Source organism: Alexandromys fortis, unplaced genomic scaffold, assembly GCF_014885135.2.
Source record: "Alexandromys fortis isolate MF-2015 unplaced genomic scaffold, M_Fortis_MF-2015_v1.1 scaffold_219, whole genome shotgun sequence".
Lineage (NCBI taxonomy): Eukaryota > Metazoa > Chordata > Mammalia > Rodentia > Cricetidae > Alexandromys > Alexandromys fortis.
The window spans coordinates 2,090,224-2,113,077 of record NW_026068092.1 but is presented as its reverse complement, the minus strand read 5'-3'; the positions used below and the strand labels follow the sequence as shown (position 1 = coordinate 2,113,077).

General features: G+C 42.3%; 1 protein-coding gene across 2 annotated transcripts in view; it reads left to right on the top strand.

Annotated features, from left to right (window-relative positions):
• Positions 1 to 3,922: 3,922 nt before the first annotated feature.
• Positions 3,923 to 22,854, top strand: part of Mapk1 (mitogen-activated protein kinase 1) — a 67,107-nt gene continuing 48,175 nt past the window's right edge. For both annotated transcript variants that reach the window (XM_050123000.1, XM_050122998.1), the window contains exon 1: positions 3,923 to 4,174. In XM_050123000.1, the coding sequence (XP_049978957.1) occupies positions 4,065 to 4,174 (110 nt within the window). In that variant the 5' untranslated portion in view covers positions 3,923 to 4,064. The remainder of the gene's footprint in view (positions 4,175 to 22,854) is intronic.

The following is a 22,854-nucleotide window of genomic DNA, read 5'->3' as shown; positions in this document are numbered from 1 at the left end:
AAAACACCCAGGGTCAACCTCTAGCCTCCACCTGGACACATACACGTAAGTACACTCACACACGCATACATGCACATAGATATGGACACACCTTACACATAAAAAGTTACCAAAAGAAATCTTAAATAGATTCATATACATTAAACTTTATGGGAATTTGTGACTGGGTAGGTGGTGTTACATTCAGGAGTGGGGCAAAATACATATTGGATAAATATTCTACCTCAAAGCTACACCGCCAGCCTATGAGGCATTACAATTACAGCCTTATTTACAGTTTGTATCCATGTAAAGGTATCACTGTCCACTAGATAGAAGATGAGGAACAGGGCTGGGTGGGGTAGATAACAGTAACAGATAACCTTTATTGGGTACATAGTATTATGTACCGGATTCTTTGTGTGTTATCTTATTTACCCTGTGCAATACGTGTCTCAGGTCGGTATTATTGCAAACCCCTCCAAGTCTGGGGAAATCGAAGCTAAGGTTTTCTCAATTAACTGCTGGTAGTCTGGCTACGTAGAGTTCATGTCAATGTGGGAGGTCACATGACACTGTCCCGTGTGTAGGAGATATACTGACCTGGCGCTCAAGAAGAGTTATTCTTGGGCCTGTGAGATGGCTCAGAAAATAAAGGTGCCTGCCACGGAATCTGATGACCTGAGTTTGGTTCCCAGAACACACATGGTAGAAAGGACAAAACTCCTACGAGCTGTCACCAACTTCCATAGACACGCTGTTTGCGACATGCGCTGCCCACCCAGTAAGCCAGTGCAAAGGCAAAATTAAGAGAGTTATTCAGAGCAACCAAGACTTCAGAGTGAATGAAATGATCCAAGGAGAATCACAATGAACCCTTCCAACAGCTGCCAGTTTTGCTTCATTTTCCTTTAGCATTTTATTATTACAGAGAAGATAGCTGAGGGTCAGTATTTAGGTATCTGGGTTTTTTTTTTCTTTCTTGAAACTGGGTCTCCTGTAGCTCAGACTGACCTCCAACTTGCTTTGCAGCCAAGAATGACCTTACACTTCCAATCCTTGGCCTCCACATGCAGGATTATGGGTATCTATCATCACTCTGGAGCTAGTTTCTAGCTTTTCAATTAAGTAATTTTATCCTCTGATAGGATGCTACTAGTGTGTTCTTTATCCCTGAAATGCATCAGCTTTTGGCTGCTGGAGAGATGGCTCAGCAGTTAAGGACACTGGCTGCACCTGCAGAGGACCCAGGTTCAGTTCTCAGCATCCACATGGCTGCTCCCAACTGTTTGTAATTCCAGGATCCAACACCCTCTTCTGACTCTACCCACACCAGGCCAAACAGTTATATACATAGAAAATATATGTCATTTTTAAACGTGTGCACTCACCCAGATTTCCTCTTAAAGATGCATGATGGTCAATACTGTCAATCTGATAGAATCTTTTTTTTTTTTTTTTTGGTTTTTCGAGACAGGGTTTCTCTGTGGTTTTGGAGCCTGTCCTGGAACTAGCTCTTAGACCAGGCTGGTCTCGAACTCACAGAGATCCGCCTGCCTCTGCGCCTCCGAGTGCTGGGATTAAAGGCGTGCGCCACCACCGCCTGGCTGATAGAATCTTCTAGGAGACAGGATTTGGGCATGCCTGTGAGAGAACATTTAGTTCATGTTAATGGAAGGTGGAAGACCCACCTTAACTGCGAAGAGCACCTTTCTCAGTGCTGAAGTCCAAGACTATATTTAAAAGTGGGGGCAGGGGAGCTGAGTATTAACATCATTCTCTGCTTCCGGCTTCTGCAATGTGAATAGCTGCCTTAGGGTCCTGCCACCAGGACTTTTAGCCACGTTTTCTCAAACGGGGAGTCGAAATAGACCCTGTCTCCCGTACATTGCTTTTGTCAGCACATTCTGACACAGCAATGGAAGAGGTTGGCCCACTGAATTTTCTCTTCCACTGAGGAAAGCCTTCTTCCACTTAGACTTCTACTTCTAATTGGTTCCCTCAGTTTTATTGTTGGAATCTGTATCGTTTGAACCCCTACGACTATCTCAATTATTTTGTCTCTCTTTAAAGACAAGTCTTACTATGTATGTAGCCCTGGCAGGGAAGTGCTGTGATTAAAAGCATACAGCACTATCCCTGATCATTTTCTTCCTTCAGGAACTCCACGACTTCATAAACTCTTCTCACGTCCACCGTTTACACTGCCAACGTGCTGCGTCATCAGGTCTGTTTTACTGTTTCAACCGCTACTTTTGTGTTGGTGAATGTGGGTTTAACTTCATGGTACTATCCATTTATCCTGATCTTTAGAAGAAAATGCATCTTAATCGAGCCATGGTATTGTCTTCTAAAAAGGATTCCGCTGAGTGGCCCAATACATTTTGAAGGACTAATTTTAACTCTCAAAGCTTTGTTTTTTCCCCCTTCCAGATGTTGTTCCTTTAGTGTTGCGAAATGATCCAAGGCCTGCCATAGGGTAAGCATGCACTCTACCACCCAGGGACACCCCCAGTTCTTCCCTTTAAAGATTTACTGTTTTATCTTTGGGATTGCCCAGTTGATCCTCATTGATGTCTAAAAGGGCAGGGTTGGTGTCTCTGGGTTAGACGGCACTGTTGGCCATAGAGGAGTCTGCTCCCAGGGACACAAACCGTGTCGCTGTCTCACCATTGCTTTCCTTGGCACCTACCTACTATAGGATTCCAATTTTATTCTTCAGTTTATTGGTGTTTGTGACTGGTTCGTCAGACATCGTGTTTCTTTCCTAAATCTTGTTCAGATGTTTCAGCAATTCTAAACGTGCTGTATTTCTAGGTTTCTGCTCATCTGTACCAAACGGGTGTTGTGTGACAAAAGGATTCCCGGAGAGACACAACTCCCTCACTACTGATAGGGAGCTCAGAACAGACCAAAGTAGGGCTACCATCAAAGTTGAAGAGTCCTTCCAGATATTTAAGTTGCTCTAAACCTCTTCCAGGGAGGGGGCGCTGGTTTCTGCTTCTCAGACAGTTTGGCTGAGAGTCTTCTTTGCAGCTCCCCTGAGTTCATCTGAGAGGGACTCTCAGGTTTTATTGCTTACTCTAACAAGAAGTAGCCTGGCAAATCTGGTCAGTTTCAAGGACTTCCCATAGTTCCTTTGCTGTTTACCTTCCTGTTTAAGGAGAACCTCAGGATAAAATGTTTCAATCTCAGGAAACTCTTACACAACACCGGGGTCTCAGTCTCTGAATTTGAAAGTCTTTTCCCAGGGTCCCTACCCACAATCCTCTAAACAGCACTTGCAGTTAAAAGGATTGCATTTTGTCTATCTCTTCTCTCTAGCAAGGTTGCTGGCTCCAACACTCTTTTAAAGTATGCAGCAAATCTTCTTGAACAAACCTCTAATTAAGGGATTCAATGCCTTGTGTTTTGGTTTTCACTTCTGTCTCACACTTTTATGTATGAAAATATCTATCTGGGTCTGGGTCATGGTTTTTGGTTTCTGTCTCAGATTGGTAGTCTAAGTTCATCAGAGAGTGGTGGACCACGGATTCCCAGAGGCCAGTCTCAGGAGTTCAGAGGCTGGTGTATGGTGAGTCCTCCGGTCTCACCAAGTTCCTGGTCCCACACGAGTTCGTTCTGGACCGGGCACAGAGGGGCACTCTATGGGGTCGTTACGCTCAGGTTCCAACTTGGCTTTCAAGAGCCACCTAGCGCCCGGTTCTCCAAACGCACGTGACGGGCCTCCCCCGCAGCCGCAGTGCTCCTGCCTGAGCTCGCTGCTTCCGCCGGCTCGCGAGACTCCGCCCCAGCACCGCGAGGAGCCAATAAGAGAGCACGCCCTTGGCTCCGCCCCAGCGCCCCTCGACGCCAGCCCCTCCCTCCTCCCGCTCGCTGCTGCCCGCCCGTCAGGCTGGAAGGCAGGCAGTGGCTCGACTGGCGGTCACTTCTCCCCCTCTGTGTTGTTTCCATTTCTTGTTCCCGGTCGCCGGCGGCGGCGGCTGCACGGGTGGCGGCGCGGTCCCTGCGGGAGGCGCTGCACAAGCCGAGCGGCGGCCGCGAAGCGTCGAGCCCAAAGCGGCGGCGGCGGCTAGGCAGCCAACATGGCGGCGGCGGCGGCGGGCCCGGAGATGGTCCGCGGGCAGGTGTTCGACGTGGGGCCGCGCTACACCAACCTCTCGTACATCGGGGAGGGCGCCTACGGCATGGTTTGGTGAGTGTCTGCGCTGGTGTGCAAGCCCGGACTCACCCGCTCACCTCATGCCTCTGCCCGTGGCTCTGGGCGCAGCCGCGGCCCTTCCCGCGCCTTGGCCTCGCGTTCTGCGGCGCCCTGGACGCCTGACTTCTCTTTGGTCCACACTCACGAAGCCCATCGAGGCTTAGGTGGTGTTGTGTGCTTCCTGGGCTGACCCCCGTTTGCGGTTGGAGGGGCACCCCCAGAATGAAGCCAGGACCGGCGAGGGCTTGCTCTCAGGCTCCTACTTTCGTGTCTTTTCCCTTGGGACGGGAACGGAAGTGCACCGTGCCCCCTAATTTATAGCTTTATAATCGTCTTCTTTTGACATTAGATTGTAAAACCAGGAATTCCATCACATACTTGTCCGTGGTGGTGGTGGTGGAGGCGGCCGTGGTTTTGCAAGCCAGTTTGTGTGCTGAACACCAGAATATCTCTCTTCCCTTCTTTCTGTGCTCATGAACAGCTTTGACCAAATATCTTCAGTGGAGCTAATGATGCGTTCCTGCTCAGGCTTTCTAAAAAGCATTAATGACACCAGGGTTGGTTGTGAGGCCATTTAAATCTTGAAGAGTTTCGAAATGGCTTTAAATATCGTAGCGGTTGCGTTTCAGGAAAGATAAACCAGCATCACCCTGAGAGTTATTAAGATGTATTTGGAATTGGCCCAATTTGATTTTAAATTACTCCTTCCTTATCATCGAGAACGCTTTCTTCAAATTGTAAATGTATCCATACGTTTTAGCCCAGTTTACTGTGGCCGTTTCTCCTTCACATTTTAGTGTTCGGTATACGTACAGCCCTGATAGTTTTTGCGTGGTCACTTGCAAGATTTCTCACCAGATTGTGAAATGATGTATTTATTAAAAAGTGTATTTATTAAAACGGGCTGCTGGTATTTTGTACGTTGAAAACTCGGGGAAGTAGATTTTCTTTTAAATTTGTTTTTTGTGCTACATGAAGTAAATTTATTGAAGATCTCAAAATTAGATACTCTGCTATCCTCGTAGTTTAATTTTACCCGGATAGCCATTTTGAGGTAAGAAAAGATACCTTTCTTTTTCAGATAAGGTATTGTAAGAAGTCCTTTCCCAAGGGTGCAGAACTAGAATCAGGCTTTGGTTATAGACAGATCCTGTTTAAAATGCTGCAGCTCTTCAGTCATTACACCGCCTTTCCTTGATGTTATTAATAATCTCGGGACTTTAGCGTATTTTTCTGATGAGCAAGTCTATTTTCAGAAATGCATCTAATTTGAATGGTCATTTTAGAAATGCTAGGAAAGATGTATTTTTTTTTTACCAAGTGTCTTAACTAGATAGAATAATTAATGTTCTTTTTAAAAAGACTATAATTTTATTTTCTTGATGAGCAAAATATTTCGTAGTGTACAACTATGAAGATAGAAGAGAACTAGTCCTGGGAGTCAAAAGGGAGATTAAATTAGTCACAATTAAAAAAAGACCTTTATAAAGGAATAGAGGGAAAGTACTTTCCACATCTGTCTTGCACCTATTGTTACTGCTCTTGCACCTGCAGGTAAACATCCCAGTAACTCTCTTATTACAGATACTCAAGATTGCCTGTCATAGTCTCATTTATTTTAAAAATTGGCTTATTTTAAGTAGGAATGATAAATTTAGGCTATGTCATTTGGACTCCTCTCCCCCACCTGTCTGATAAAACGGATTGTTTAGATCCTGGTGCTATTGCTGCTGTGGAGTTACTTGACCTTTGAAGTTCCCAGCTACTGTGCAAAGTTTGCTTTAAAATTCAAATTTTAGAGGCTGGAGAGAGGATTCTGCAGTTAAGAGCACTTGCTGCTCTGGGTTTGATTCCCAGCACCCACATGGGCAGCTCACAACTATCTGTAACTCCAGTTATGGAGGGTCAGATGTCCCCTTTAGACATGCTTTTGAGCAAAACACTCATATGCATGAAATAAATTTAAAGATACAAATTTTAGTTTTAAGAAAATTGAAGGTACAATTGGAATTTAAATTTTGGGTGCATCCTTTTATCTCCAGGTTGAAAACATTTTAATATTTATAGAATATTCTTAATTAAAGGTAATTAGCATTTTATCTGTGCTGGACTTATGAAGGGCATCTTGGATTAAATGTCTTCTTGAATCATTGTGATTTTTAAAAAGCTGGAGAAATGACTTAATGGTTAAGAGCTCCTTTAGATCCTGGCATCTACATTAGGTGACCCTCTGGCTTCCAAGGGCATCTGCACACATGTGCATAGAAAACTCATTGGGTACACATACATACTAAAGAATAATTTTAAAAATCATTAAAAATTATTTCAGGTATTTTTAGCTAGTCTTTAGCAGGGTTTTCCCTAAAGCAGTTCACTGGAAATTGTGCCTATTTTATTTAGGTTCTCTTTCCTAATTACAATGTGAAGACTAAAAGATAAGATTGGGTGGTGGGTGCTCAGTAGCTAAGAGTTCTTATTAGAGTTCAGTTCCTAACAGTCACTCCAGCTCCAAGTAATCAGTGCCTCTGAACTCTTGTAGGTACCTGTGTGTGTGCACAAATATGCATGCATGTGGAGTATACATAATTTAAAATGGGTTTTGAGTTGGGCGTTTAAGAGTGGGTGTGATTTTGATAGTCAGATAATAGGGACTAGTAACAGCCTGGGCTGTTGAATCTAAGAAAAGTCTTTGGGTGAAAACTGTAAAGGACTTCATAACAGCAAAAGTAAATGATTTTATTCGTTGAATGGGAAAGAAAGCATTTTTTTTTTACAGTCAGTCATGATCAAATTTTAATTTTTGGTGGTGATAGAGAAATGAGTCCATTGTAGCCATCTCTGGGTGCAGTAATTGTCAGTGGAGATGAGGAATCTTGAGCCGACAGAATCAGTCAGGAGCTCTTGCGGAAGTGATGAGACTTAACAAAGCTGAGCAGTGGTGGCGCACACCTTAATCCCAGCACTCGGGAGGCAGAGGCAGGCAGATCTCTGTGAGTTCGAGGCCAGCCTGGTCTGCAAAAGCAAGTTCCAGGACAGGATCCAAAGGCACAGAGTGGCAGAGATGAAAGGAAGAAATGGAAGCTGTGTACTTGATTGTCTACTAAGATGACTGAGTTCAATTTAAAAAAAAATCAGTTTATATGGGTATGTGGGTGTGTCTCCTTTGAGGCCAAAAGAGAGGGAGTAAGAAGGCTTTGTGAGCCACCTGATGTGGGTTCTGAAAACTGAACTGGGGTTCTCTGTGAGAACAGCTAGCACCCTTAAACCCTGAGCTCTCTCCCCATCCCTGGATAATTTTAATTTTGAAATATGTTTCAGTGTGTGACAGGGGCTGGGGGATTCTTAATTTAAGATCAGGCTAATGGAAGTGGTGAGAAACTGAGAACCGAGACAGGAATATCTACCTCTAGGTGTCAATGAAAGGCAAGTCACACAAAGAGGACAGGAATTGTGGTGAAAGGGGCCAGGATTGATGTTGTTACAGGAACCCAAGGAAGGACATAGTAGTCCTCCCTTAAAGAGTTACTCCAGGGAGCAAAAGAATGCAGCTGAAAGCCGGGCGGTAGTGGCTGGCTTCAATCCCAGCAGTTGGGAGGCAGAGGCAGGCGGACCTCTGGAGTTCGAGACCAGCCTGGTCTACAAGACCTAGTTCCAGGACAGGCTCCAAAGCTACCTGTCTCGAAACCCTGTCTCGAAAAACCAAAAATAAACAAACTCCCCAAAAGAATAAAAAAATAATGATAGCTTGTTTCAGCTGCGTTCTTTTTTTTTTTTTTTTTTTTTTTTTTTGAGACAGAGTTTCCCTGTAGTTTTGGAGCCTGTCCTGGAATTCTCTGTGTAGACCATGATGGCCTTGAATCCAGAGAGATCCCACCTGCCTCTGCCTGCTGAGTGCTGGGATTAAAGGCGTGCACTACCACCACCTGGCATATTTTCCCCTCTTAAATAAAAAGATGGTTCCTATCAAAATTCTATTATATTCTTTTTCCTGATACTACAGTATTTTGTTCTTTTAAGACTTGATTAAAATATTCACTTACGTATCACTTATTCTGTACTTTCTTTTGTATGTGTGTTTTAGAAGGTGTATATCAAATCAAGCAACTGTGAAAGTGATTCGCTTTTCTTTTGTACTTTTCCGTGAGGTGATTTGAGAGCATGTGGGTGACTTGCTCTAGGACACAGCTAGAATATGACAACACTAGGAGTAGGACTCCATGGTAGAGGACTTGGGCCTGATACAGGTGAGGCAACCCATTCTGGCTGGCTCCTGAGTGACGTTCAGATGATTATAGATTAGGGGTGGGGCGCAGCGAGTCTGTGGTGGTGCTTGCTTAGCATTCTCTGGATTTCATCTTCAGTGTTGAAAACAAACAGGGAGGGAAGATGAAGTTGAGAAAATAATGACTTCAGTAACAAAAGTGTTATTTACTTTTTCTTGCGTCTCATTATAGCCTTCCTTAAAACTGTTGATATAAGGTGGTTTGCTCAGGAGGAGCTTATCAAACACAGGATTGATTTCACTTGGTTCCTGCATGGTGGTAACTTTGAATAGGATATACTTGGGCAGTAACAGACTGCCAGTGCTGTACAGGAGGGATGCATAACGTGCTAGGTAATGGAAGGCCTTTTCGATGTTGAACTTAGTGTTAATGTTATGAGTGGTTTACTTTTAAAAATGCTTTCTAGGCAGAGAGAAATAATACATGCAAAGGCACAAGAGCATGAAAATAGCATATGTGGTCAGGAAAACCACAAAGTGCCACAGCTAGAGTAAAGGACACCTTAGGGAGAAAAGTGTGGTTATAACAGCTGGGAGTTTGAACTTGGTGTTGTAGATGATTGGGACTCATCAAAGGATGGCCTTTTCTGCAGTTTGTATCCACTCTTACTTTTATTTCTGTTTTGTGTGTGTTTTGTGAAAGGGTCTAGTAGCTTGACCTGGCTGGCCACTGACTTACTTAATCTGTAACTGAGGATGATCTTGGGCTTCTGGTCTCTGGCACAAATGCTAGGTTTATAGGGTGTGCCACCACATCCATCTTGGGATTAAGAGTTGTAACTGTTAATACTATTAATACGAATTTACTTGGATTGTTTTCAATTCTTAGGTATTTTGAAGGTTCTTATGAAAAGCATCCTAGTTTCCCCGGCAACTGTATGTACTTACTAGTTTAAAAAACGTTGAAGCTGTGCATGGTAGCTCACACCTTTAATCCAGCGCTGGGAGGCAGAGGCAGGCAAGTCTCTGAGTTCAGTGTCAGCCTTGTCTCAGAAAACAAAAACAATTGAGAAAAGAAGAATAAGAGGAAAAACAAAACAAAACAGTTGAAGGCGGGGAAGATGTCTCAGTGGGTAAAAGTTTTTGCAAGCCTGAGGGACCTGTATTTGGATCTTTGAAACCCATGTAAAAGCCAGACACAGTGGCATATGTTTGTAATTAGAGCATTCCTGAACACGAAATGGGAGGTGGAGACAAAAGATTACCTTAGAAGCTCATGGGCCAGCTAACCTGGAGCATGCAACACAGTATAAGTAAAAAGCCCTGCTTCAAGGAGGACCAGCCTATTAGGTCTGCCGACCTCCACATGTGTGTATGTTCTCTCACACAACTACACAAAAATAAGTCTTTGAAAACATTTTTTTTTAATGTTTTCCCTGAATCCTCCTTTGTTTTTATTCCTTTTCACTTTGGGTTCCCACACTGAGAGATGCCTAAAAATACATCCAATAGCTTCATTGCTTCTGTTTCCACTAGTGAAGGCTGGCTGGCTGAGCTTTGAAATGGCCTACTCTGCAAGGAGAAAGATGCCAGGAGGATTTTGACTACAGTAGCTTTAGTAGATTGTGAGCAGAACCTCTAAAGGAGAAAGCTACAAAAAACAGAGTTAGAGGTTCCTGTTTCATTGACAAAAAAGACAAATCAATTGTGTTCTGTCTGGGTTTTCAAATTGCTGCCTTTTCTAGGGCCGTCACAGCTTTACCGCTAGTGCAACATAGTCTTCCCTACTTGAAGCAACACTACTTGGGCCTGTCTTTATTCTGTCTTCTCCCTTCCCTTCTCCTCTTCCACTTTTCTGTTTTCCTTTCATTCATCTATTAACCTTCACACATGATTATTAGGACCAGCAGCATAAGGCAAGGATTCACTTGCTTTAAAAGCATTAAAAAGTCACCAGGATAGCCTAGGCATTCTTGATACATGTTACAATTGTGCAGCTTGTTCCTCCTGTGGGACTCCTAACAGCAGGAACAGGAGCTGTTTCCAACTCTTTTACAGGCCTTTGGGGCCCTGCTCCTTATACTGGCTCACCTTCTCCAGCCTTAATACATGGTGCTTAGTCTTACTGCAACTTGATGTGCCATGTTTTGTGGATGCTCATGGGATACCTGCCCTTGAACAGAAATGGAGGAGTGGAATTGGGGGGTGGGAACAAAGGGGATATGGTAGGGAGGGAGTAGGAGGAGAGGAGGGGGTGAAACTGTTTATTTAGGGGGGAAAGTCAATGGAATAGATTATTCTCCAGGGTCCCTGTGGTGGATTGAATGAAAATGTCCTCCATAGGCTTGTATGAACACTTGGTTTTCAGTTGGTGGCATTGTTTGAAAAGGATAGAAGGTGTGGCCTTGTAAGAAGTATGTCTCTGGAGGTAGGCTTTGAGAATTCAAAGCATGGTTTGGTCCCATGTGCCCTCTGTTTCCTGCTTGTGGTTCAAGCTGTGAAATCTTAGCTTGCTGTTAACAGATGACATGCCTGCTGCCTGCAGCCATGCTGTCACTGCCATCTTGGACTTCTATTTACCCTTCTGAACCCATAAACCAAAATAAACTCTTCCTTAAGCTGTCTTGGTCATGGTGTTTTATCACAGCAACAGAGAAGTCTTAGGACATGCTCTTAGTCAGGAACCTGTAGTCAAAACTAAAACGTGGAATGTCATGGAATCTGCCACAGCCAACTGATAGATTGTGGTTGTAAACCTGTCTTAATTTGCCTAGTTTCACATTCATGCTCTTTCCTTTTTAAAATTTATAAATAATGAACTCAATAGCCTTACTGTAGGTAGACCTGGCTAGCCTCAAACTCGGAGGAATCGTGCCTCTGCCTGTTACTCAGTAAGGATTACAGGCACAAATGACTACACCCAGCTCAAGAGCCATCCCTGTGATGGTCAGATGTTGCTATCAGTTTTCCTCTGTTGAAGGCGAAGGCCTAAGTCAAAAACAATCTCACACCAGTTTAGAATTATGATTAATAGAATGGTTATTTAAAGGGGAAAAAACTTACAGATCACCGTCCCAGTCATCAGCCCTCTGCGCAATCAGGAAGGGAGTCTAGTCGCTGGAAGCGGAGCGAGCGGGATGGGGGGGGGGGAGTAAGAGAGAGCGAGAAGGGAAGTGGCCGCTTTTTTAAAGGGAGAGAGACCACGCCCCAATGGGCTGGTATCTCAGTGGCTATTGGCTGGAGGAGCGGAAGGACCTCCCGCAACACCTCCCCCTTTTGTTTAAGAGCGGTCTAAACCTACTACGAAATTATATACAGTAAATACAAATATCCTATCCTAACTAGCTTAGGTCTTGTATAATAAATAGCTTGGCCAAGTCATGAGTGGAAAGTAACTATATTTATATAGTCTTCAACCCCATTGAAGATCTGAGAAGGGAAATAATGTTAACCTGAGTAATTAGGAAGTGCAATCAAACAACTTCCAAAACATGCAACAAATCACAGAGACAACTAGCTACCTGGGCAGTCACCCAAAGTCACGTTTGCAGCGTTGAAGCAACCAACTTTGACTAAGGCCTAACATAACTGACATACCATTTTCAAAGGCAAGCAACTTTTCAAAACTATCTTACCCTGTCTTGGCAGGATATGACAGTCCTGTTTTATCCATTGATGCATGCTCTGTATCTCTGTCAGTGGTTGAGGTATGGGCATTTCTTTGCCCTAAGGCCAGTTCTGCCAAAAAGAAAGGCGGAATGTCTTTGGTGCTCAACATTCTTGGGAATAGAGTGGTGTTGCCAGGAGCAATTGTGTCTCACTACCACAAAACTCTGAGTTAGATTAAAGGCCATTTTCTACAGCTCTTTGAAGAGGTTGAAGATTTTCTATCTATACTGAATATAATCTATGTATCTAAAGAACCTGATTAGTCTAATTGTAAGTGACAAACTTAGAATACTATTGACCTATATACTTCTCAATACCTATCTAACTTAAAGACTAAGACAATAAATGACGGTGAAACAAATGAGGACAATGACCTCCAAATATAAACAATGTACAAATATACATTGCAGTATGGTAAATATATATCAATACACAAACAATATATAAGTATCTTAATCAGAGGTAGAAATGTACACTGCAATATGGTAAATATATACAATATATATGTCAATACATAAAAATGTTTTAAACAGGTAGAAACATGCATACATACAATAGTCAATATAATTTAACTTTGTATCAATATACAAGAATCGATACCAATATATTTGTCTAAAAACAGTAACTCACAATTACAAATCTATTATCCCATCATCCCTCTTTTTTTTTTCCCCAAAATGATCCCTGAGCTTATAAAATTCCTCCCCCAACCCTCAACCATATACTAATTATAATCAACCCCTAAATGATGTCCCTAAACCCAAGGGCAAACTTTACTGGGAGAGGGGACATCGTCCTCTAGAATTACTTCCAGCTGTCATGGGGGCGACGTTCTTTCTGGGGGATCCTGTGAAAGTAAAATGATGGTTAAATTTCAAGATCAATGTCTTTTAAAATTGCAAATAGTCTCTGAGTAATTTGTGCAGTTCTGGCCAGAATGTTGTATAAGATGTGCACCATTTCAGCTAACCAAGTTGGTATCGTCTTGTGCAGCTGGTACCCAAAACAGGTCTTGTAGTAGCGCTATCAGTATCATGACGTCATATCAACCAGGTAGAGTTGTTGTTATGGGGCCCCATCTTCTTCCTGGAAACTTCAAATGTCACTTCAGGAAAAACTCATTGTTCATTGTGAAAAACTTAAACATTAATCATATAGACATATAGACATATACATATATATATTCAATGAAAGGCATGATAGATATATTCAGTGAAAAGTATGATAGATATGAAGAAAAGCAAAGATGTTTTCTAAACTCATATTTCTTTCTGTCCCATATCATGGCTCTTGACATGAGACAGAAACTCCAGAAACTCTGGGTTTTTCTCTTACTAACAGGCTTGGAATTGGAGGGTCCCACTTTGTAGACTAGACTAGCCTTAAACTCAGATCTACTCTGTCTCCTGAGTACTGGGATTTAAATACATGTGCTATCATGCCCAGCTCCCATCCCTTTTGATTATATTTTCGAGTAATCTTTTGGGACATTCCTAGTCATACATCATTCATTGACAATAAAAAATATTTTCAAAGAATATTAGAAATTTTCTTCAATACAAAGAAATATGGAGAGAAAATAAACTTGTGGTTGTCTATTGTCTCTGCTTTGTCTCTTCATTACTTAGGTTTCTTTTTTATTTGGTTGGTTTGTTTTTGTTTTCTTTGTTTTTGAGATGGTTTCTTTGTGTAGCTCCAGTTGCTCTGAAACTTCTCTGTAGACCAGACTGGCCTCAAACTCAAGAGATTCGTTTGCCTCTGCCTCCTGAGTGCTGGGATTAAAGCACCACCGACAATTTAGATGTCTTTTATCCTGTCTTAATTACCAGACCGTCCATAACAGAACTGAAATGGAAGCACAGTGTTGGTAGAGGGCATTCCTACTTGCTCTGTTAAAGGAAAGCCATTGTTTAAAGATGCTGGCTGGATTTTGAAAGATCAGCAAGGTCAGACAAATGACTGAAGACAGTGTGGGCCTTTCCTGCACAGGGGGAATCTGTAAAAATCTATAAGAATTAGAGTATCCTGGCTGTCTCTTTACAAGCTGAGGTAGTTGTTGGGCAGGGAGAGAGGATGGAGGGAGGAGGTTGAAAAATCTGTGGGGAGAACACTTGAGTTTGGCCTTTGCCAGGAGTGACAAGAATGGTAAGACATGAGTAAAAGAATGTCACAGTGAAGGCTTGAGGCAGGGTGTCATTATGTAGCTCACTTCTGGGTGTCCTGGAACTCAACTTGTATAGATCAGGCTGGACTCAGAGACCAGACTGAAGGTAACACCGTCTATCTCTGCTTCCCAGGTGCTGAGATTAAAGGTGTGCCCCCACTAGGGCCTGCCTTGATTTTTGAAGTGTTTTTTTTTTTTTAATTTATTTTTATTTGTATTGGTGTGAGGAAGTTGGATCCTGGAGTTACAGACAGTTGTGAGCTGCCATGTAGGTGCTGGGAATTGAACCCAGGTAGGTCCTCTGGAAAGCAGCCAGTGCTTTTAACTGATGAGTTGTGTGTGTGTGTGTTTTGCCTGCATGTATGTATGTGCACCATATGCATGCCCTGTTCCTTCTGAGGTCAGAAGAAGGATCAGACTTCAAACTGGGGTTGATGGTTATGAGGCACCATATGGGGGTACTGGGAACCAAACCTGAGCCCTCTCTCCAGCCCCTTTCTGGTTCGTTTTACTATATTGTTTTTCTATAAATTTATTCTTATATTTATTTATTTTTTTAAATGTATTATGTGTACAATATTCTGTCTGTGTGTATCCCTGCAGGCCAGAAGAGGGCACCAGACCCCATTACAGATGGTTGTGAGCCACCATGTGGTTGCTGGGAATTGAACTCTCAGGACCTTTGGAAGAGCAGGCAATGCTCTTAACCTCTGAGCCATCTCTCCAGCCCTATTCTTATATTTATTGAAGTTAGTTTAATTTGACCTTGGAACATTTACTCAAATGTATCTAAACATTGTTTAAAGAATAAATTAAATACATAGATTANTGATCACTTCCTTTTAAAAGTTCATTCTTAGCTTTATTGAAGTTAGTTTAATTTGACCTTGGAACATTTACTCAAATGTATCTAAACATTGTTTAAAGAATAAATTAAATACATAGATTATCATTGTGCAGATTATAAAATAGGTACTTTAGAGGTCTGGCGAGATTGTTCAACCTAAGCCTGTCTTCTGGCCTCCATGTGCACAAGCACCCTTAACCAGTTCCCCTCTGAAGTTGGTTACTGTCTTCAGTTTTTTGTGATTCTCATTTTCTTTTCAGTCTTGCCTCATACTTTTACTGAATCATGATACACATATAGAAAAATGGATTTGGAGCTAACAGGTCTACTTGGCAAGGTAACGTGCTTGTCTTACAAGCCTGGTGACCTGAACCATGTAGAGATAAAGGGAGAGAACTGACTACCCAAAGTTCTCCTATGTGACCTCCACATGTGTGCTGCGTTAGAGGTGCAGTGAGTGCAGAGGCCTGAAGAGCTCCAGTTAAAGATTGCAACTTGAGGGGCTGGGGAAATGGCTCAGTGCTAACAGTACTGACTGCTCTTCAGAGGACTCAGTTCAATTCCACAAACCCATGTGGTGGCTCACAGCAGTCTAGAACTCTGGTCCCAGGGGATCTGACTGTCAGTATTCAGGCCTTTGCACTGGCCTGCCTTTGTGGTCCTGACAGGACCTTCTTCCATTTCAAAAGGGCCTCCTCTAGTCTGTCTCTCTCTCTCTGTGTCTGTCTCTGTCTCTCTGTCTCCTCTGCTGTTCCTGTCCCCAGAAGCCACTCTCCCCTTCCCTCCTTTTCCAATCACTTTCCCCCAATTAAAAAAAAAACGCTCCACCTGAGCTCTGTCACATGGTGTCTTTTACAACCCGAATTTTTTTTTTTAATTACAACACTGACACCATTTTCTGACCTCTGCAGGCACTCTGTGTCACAAATGTGATATGCTCTGTGTCACAAATGTGATATGTAGATACATATCAGCAAACACTCACACATTAAAAAATAAAATCTCAAAAAAAGTGTGATATAGTTTCACAAATCAAATGTACCCATTATAACCTACTTCCAACCAAATGAAGTTTGAACCCCAGCATCAAAGAAGTTCTTTTTAATTCCCTTTCAGTCATTACTCTCATAAAGAAGCCTCTTTACTGGCATCTAACAGCAGATTCATTTGGTTTTGTTCTTTTATAAATAGAGTCAGGTAACATGATCTCTTTTATGTCTTTTTTTTTTAATTAACATTGTGCTCCTGTTTGAGGATTCATCTTTACCACAGTATTAATAGTATATGATAAAAATTATTTTTTTCAGTCTGAGAATAGGCCTTTGGTCTGTTGCCAGCTTTTAGCTCTGTTTATTTTCTTTTTTTTTTTTTAAAAATATTTATTTATTTATTTATTATGTATACAATATTCCGTCTGTATGCCTGAGGGCCAGAAGAGGGCGCCAGACCTCTTTTACAGATGGTTGTGAGCCTCCACGTGGTTGCTGGGAATTGAACTCAGGACCTCTGGAAGAGCAGGCAATGCGCTTAACCACCGAGCCATTTCTCCAGCCCTCTGTTTATTTTCTTACTAATGTATTGAGACAAGGTCTTATGTAACCCAGCTTGGTCTCAGACTAACTTGTAGCCTAGAATGAGTTTGATCTTTGGATCATCCTGCTTCTACCTTTTACTGTTGGGATAAAAGACATGAGTCACCATGTCTAGTTTGTGCAGTGCTGAGGATTAATTTACGGTTTCATGCATGCTAGGCAAGTACCACACTAAGTTACATTCCCAATCCTTATTCTCCATTTCATTTTTGTTTGTTTGTTTGTTTGTTTGTGTGTTGTTGTTATTTTAAGTGGGTTTTCATTATGTAGCTCTGGCTGTCCTGGAGCATACTGTGTAGACCAGGCTGGCCCCAAATTCACAAAGATCTGCCTGCCTCTGCTTTCCAGGTGCTGGAATTAAAGGCATGTGCCACCACAGCCAGCTTGCTCTCGGTTTGTGATTAACAGTGCTTCCGTGGTTATCTTAAATGTGTTTAGTGAATTTATACATGTTTCTCTTAGGTGTATATGTACCATAGGAGCAGAATGGTTGTGTCACCAACAGTGCATAGTTTCAGATGTCTCTAAAGTGATTAGATTTTACAGTACTCACACTAGTGGTGCAGTTCTATTCAGCTACCTTTGGTTTTGCCACTTTTTGCTGTGAAGTTGTTTGTGGTATGTGTGGTGTGTGGGGGGGGTGCACACATGTTTGGAGTCCAGAGGTTAATCTTCAGGAACTGCCCACCTTCTTTTTTTTTTTTTTTTTTTTTTTTTGATATTCTGTCACTGATTGGCTAGGCTACCTGGCCAATGAGCATCATGGATCCTCCTGTTTCTGCTTCTGAGATTACAAACACATGCCACCATGCCTTGCTTTTTCTGTGGGTTCTGATGATCAAACTCGTCCTTATATATATATATATATATACGGCAATCGCTTTACTGAGTTTCTGTCCCCTTACCGTATTACTGTTTATGTATTGCAAGTATTTCCTCCATTTTGAGTTTCCCTTTTTTTCCTTTTTCTGTTGCTTAAAAGGATATTATGCTCTAAAATAAATTTTTATATTTGTAATTGTAGATTTGCTTAAAAATTTTGCATTAGGCCAGCAAGATACTCAGCTTTTTAAAGTACTTGCCACCAAGCCTAATGACCTCAGAGTTTGATCCCTCAGACCCACATAATGGAAGGGAAGAACTTGTTCTTGCAAACTGACCCCTGACCTCCATATATGCCCCTCTCCCAAGATAAATAAAATGCTTTTTTGTTTTGAGGTTTGTTTTTATTTTGCTTTTTTTGAGACAGGATCTTACTTTGTAGTTCTGGTTGGCCTGAAACTCACAGAGTGCTGAGATTAAAGGTGTGTGTCAGTCAGCACATCATCCAATAAATGTAACATAAAAACAGTTGTATAGCACGATTCTACGTGCAGCCATCAGTTGCATAAAACACCGTAAAATGACTTGTGATCCTGTGATGATTTGAAAGTAGTTGACCATATAATCTCATAGGGAGTGGTGTCACTATTAGAAGGTGTAGCCTTGTTGCAGTGGAGGTGGACTTTGGGGTCTCGTTTGCTCCAGCTTCACTGATTGTGACACTCAGTTGACTTCCTGTTGCCTGCAAGATGTAGGACCCTGAGCTACTTCTCCGGGACCATGTCTGCCTGCATGCTGTCATGCTACTTGCTCCGATGATAATGGACTGAACCCCTGAAAATGTAAGCTGCCATATAAGTGTTGCTGTGGGGGGAAAAAAGAGTGTTGTGGTCATTCTCACTGCAGTAGAAGCCTTAACTAAGACAGATCCTAACAGGTAGCTTTATGAGTACTTTCTAGAAGCTTAGGTGTATGTTTACAGTATTGAAACAGCAAAATGTTTCAATCCTTGTTATTATTAAGAAATCTTTTCATTTTCTGTTGTAGATAAATTTTCTAATACTTCTATTAGAATCTAAATCTTCTGAACCCTGACTTTCAGTGTCATCCTGAACTTCGACTTCTGTTTCCAGATGGGCGGTGGTGGCGCATGCCTTTAATCCCAGCACTCGGGAGGCAGAGGCAGACGGATCTCTGTGAGTTCGAGACCAGCCTGGTCTACAAGAGCTAGTTCCAGGACAGGCTCCAAAACCACAGAGAAACCCTGTCTCGGAAAAAAAAAAAAAAAATCTGTGTACAAATGACCATTCAATCACCCATTTTTACTTCAGACTTCTCTTTCCCAAAATTAAACGACATACAGAGCACAACATTTCTCCAGTAATCTTTATCTGTGTTACTATCTACATACCAGAAGGGACAACTCTCTAAATGTCTATTTTCTCTGGGTAGCTGGGCACACTGTACAAATTGTATCCTGTAGCCAACAGCTCATAAGGACTCTTTGGTATAAGTCTATGTAGTGGTCTTATAACCACACAAAGATCTCCCTTGCAGGCCGAGCCTACTTACTAGGCGAGACAATGGCTAAGTTTTCCCTGTGAGCAGGGCATGGCTAAGCAGTAGGCCAAGTGGAGGAGAACAAATTAGATTGAGTTACTTTTCCTTACTCTTTTTTTTTAAAGGCAATATTTTTTTTAATATTTATTTATTTATTTATTATGTATACAATATTCTGTCTGTGTGTATGTCTGTAGGCCAGAAGAGGGCACCAGACCTCATTACAGATGGTTGCGAGCCACCATGTGGTTGCTGGGAATTGAACTCAGAACCTTTAGAAGAGCAGGCAATGCTCTTAACCACTGAGCCATCTCTCCAGCCCCCTTTTTCCTTACTCTTAATGGAATCTTTTTTTGTTGTAATTACAGATTTCAGTTCTCAGGTGGAATTGATCATTTTGTCTGTTAAGCATATGAGTCATGGCTATTTAAAAGTTGACCTGTAGCTGGGTGGTGGTGGCGCATGCCTTTTATCCCAGCACTCGGGAGGTAGAGACAGGTGGATCTTTGAGTTTGAAGCCAGCTTGGTGCAGAGAGGCTCCAAGCTACAGAGAAACCCTATCTCAAAAAACTGGAGAAAAAAAGCATCTGTAGATATTTCTACCATCCTTCTTGCCTTGTTTCTGTCTCTTGTGTAGTAATAATCAAGTGAATGCTAGATACTGTGTGTGAAGTTTATGAAGACCCTAGGTGACATTCTCTTCCTCCAGAGAGGTTCACTGAGCCTCTAACAGGCAGATAAAATGCAATAACATCACCTGAGTTCAGTTAGGTGATTTTAAACTGTGATTTAAAGATTGGCTGCAGTTTTCATACAGCTTTGTCTACTTGATTTTTACCATCACTCCTAAGGGTATAGCCATCTATACATCTGCAAGTCAGGGGTATTTATTAAAATTCTCAGACCCGGACTATTTCTGTCACCTTAACACTGTGAGACCACAAGAAATAATCTATTTATTTATTTATTGTAACACGAGGGCCTGCTTGTCACCCCGACCGCCCGGCTTGTTTGGCCCATTAGCTCAGGTTTCTTATTGGCTAACTCTTTTATTTTTTTTTAATATTTATTTATTATGTATACAATATTCTGTCTGTGTGTATGTCTGCAGGCCAGAAGAGGGCACCAGACCTCATTACAGATGGTTGTGAGCCACCATGTGGTTGCCGGGCATTGAACTTTTGGAAGAGCAGGCAATGCTCTTAACCACTGATTGGCTAACTCTTATAACTTATATAGCCCATTATTATTATCTGTGTTAGTCATGTGGCTCTGGTACCTTTTTTGGCAGGGCAGGTCACATCTTCCTTCTTAGGTGTCTGAACAGGACGGCGGAGAAATGGGCTTCCTTCTTCCCAGAATTCTCCTGTTTTCCTTACCCCACCTCTACATCCTGTCTGGTTGTCCCGCCTATACTTCCTGCTTGGCTACTGGCCAATCAGCGCTTGTTTAAAACATCAATGACAGAATACAGAATTGTCCTGCACCAATTTATTTTTGTAATTAGTTCTGTGTGTAGGGGTCAGAGGACAATCCTTGGAAGTCAGTTTGTTCCAGTAGAGTTCAGCAAGCGAATTTAAGCTGTTATGCCTGTGCAACAAATATTTTTACCCTCTGAGCCCCCCTCTCACCTGCCCAGAAACACTCTTCAGTAGCTTAGGAAAAAGTGTGTGTGTGTGTGTGTGTGTGTGTGTGTGTTTCCCCCTGTCTGCTGTAGTAGATTTCTTGAAAACCCAAGTTTATCTGGCTTCTTTGTTGTTATGGCCTTAGTATACTACTAAGATTGGCTACAAATGCCACAGTTACACTGAAAAACACCACTTTACAGGTGAACATTAAATAGGGAATAGAGAGAGAAAAAGAGTGTGTGTGTGTGTGTGAGTGTTTCTGTGGCAAGTGCCAGACTTGGTATTTGCTTTTATGCACAAAACAAGACTTGAACGTGTACTTTGACATAATAAAAGATGTCATATGAAAGTATAGTAATTATGAAAATGTCTCTTACATAAAACTTTGTCCTTTTTATATCTCCTTCACTGCTGTTGCCTCAAACCTCCTTATATGTAGAGAAGACGATTATTTCTGTTATACAGTTGTAGAGGATGAAATGAATGTAGGGAAAGTACGTGCTGCAGGCTTCACAATCAGCATTTGTGACAGTTAATCCTCATTGTCATCGCCTTGATTGAATTGAGAAACACCTAGGAAATGAGTAAAACACATCCCTAGATGTTTTTGTGAGTTTTTTGAGTGCCATTTCAAGGAGAATTAACTGGAGTAGATCCACATTTGAATGTGTACAGCACCATCCAATGGGTTAGGAACATGGATAGAGTAAAGAATCTACAAGGGGGCTGTGATGCACCCCTACCACAACGCAATGATTACTTCTTTGCTCCCTCCCCCGCCTGCCAATGCTTCTCTGCCTCCCCTCAGTCATAGAGTCATGGAGCAGAACTTCTACTCTGTATTGGAGTAAACTGAGCTAATGTAAGTCTCTTGTTTTTCTCTTGGGTATTTGTCATAGTAATTAAACTTAACTGGTGGTGCACTCCTTTAATCCCAGCACTCAGGAGGCAGAGACAGGTGGGTCTCTGAGTTCGAGACCAGACTGATGTAGAGAGCAAGTTGCAGGACAGGCTCCAAAGCACCCCCCCCCCCAAAAAAAAAGGAAAGAAAAAACTTAAAAGCGTATGAGAGTAGTTTATCAGTGAGAGATAAAACATTTATAAGCTGTTTGTACCAAATGGAGAAATCTCTAATTTTTTGTTGGATACATTGACAATATTAGAAAAAAAGGATGATTAGGGGCTGAGAGAGTAGGACAATAAAAAAGGAGGTGTTCAGGGGTGGGGCTCGCTGAGGTTAGACCTTAAGGAAGGGACTGAGTAGCATTCGAGAGAGTAGACGGGTAGGAAGAGGGAAAGCCTGGCAGGATGGAGGGAGCAGGGGGAGGGGAACTGCCTTGCCTTCAGGACAGACTGGAGGAAAGCAGGAGTCACCTGAGCTGGCTAAGGGCGGCCAGAGTTGGGTCCCCGGTAAGATGGGACATCCCCTCTGGGGACTGGAATTGAGCAACACTGTGGAAATAAAGATAGGGGGGAAAGGGGGTGATTAGGAAGGCAGGAACCAGGCCTATACTGAGCCTCCCTAGTTTCATGCACACACACCTGTACACTACAAGATGGTGGGAAATGCAGATGAGCTCTTTCCCTGTCAAATACAGAAAAGAAAGTTCTGTGAGGCCGATATATTACTGCTGTGGACATAAGCACAGCTCTCACTTCACAGGAAGTAGCAGTTTATTGTTGGGTTAAATGTGAATATCCTTGGCCCAGGAACACAGATAGATTCAGGTTACCCCAAATACCATGTTCCAATGTGGAAACATTTCATAGTTTTTATAGTTACAGAACAAAAGGAAATCATAACTCAGTGCACTTTAAATTTTATGTGTGTACATGTGTGGGTGCATGCATACAATGAATGGTATGTGTGTAGAGGTAGAAGACAATTTGTGGGAGTTGGTTCTTTCCTTTTACCATATGTGGGCCCTGGGGCTCAAACTCAGGTCATTGGGTTACGGAGCAAGTATGCTTACTAGCACAGCCACCTCACTGGCCCGGATCAAGATGTTTTCTAAATACATTAGTGTGAACATCAGATAGGTGGGTTTCAGCAAAATGGAAAGTGTTATGCCCAGATCACAGAGTCCCTCCAAAATCAACTAGGAGACCATGTCCTGGATGTAAAAACAAAGAGCCTTTATTCTTGAACAAGTGTACAAACTCGACTCTG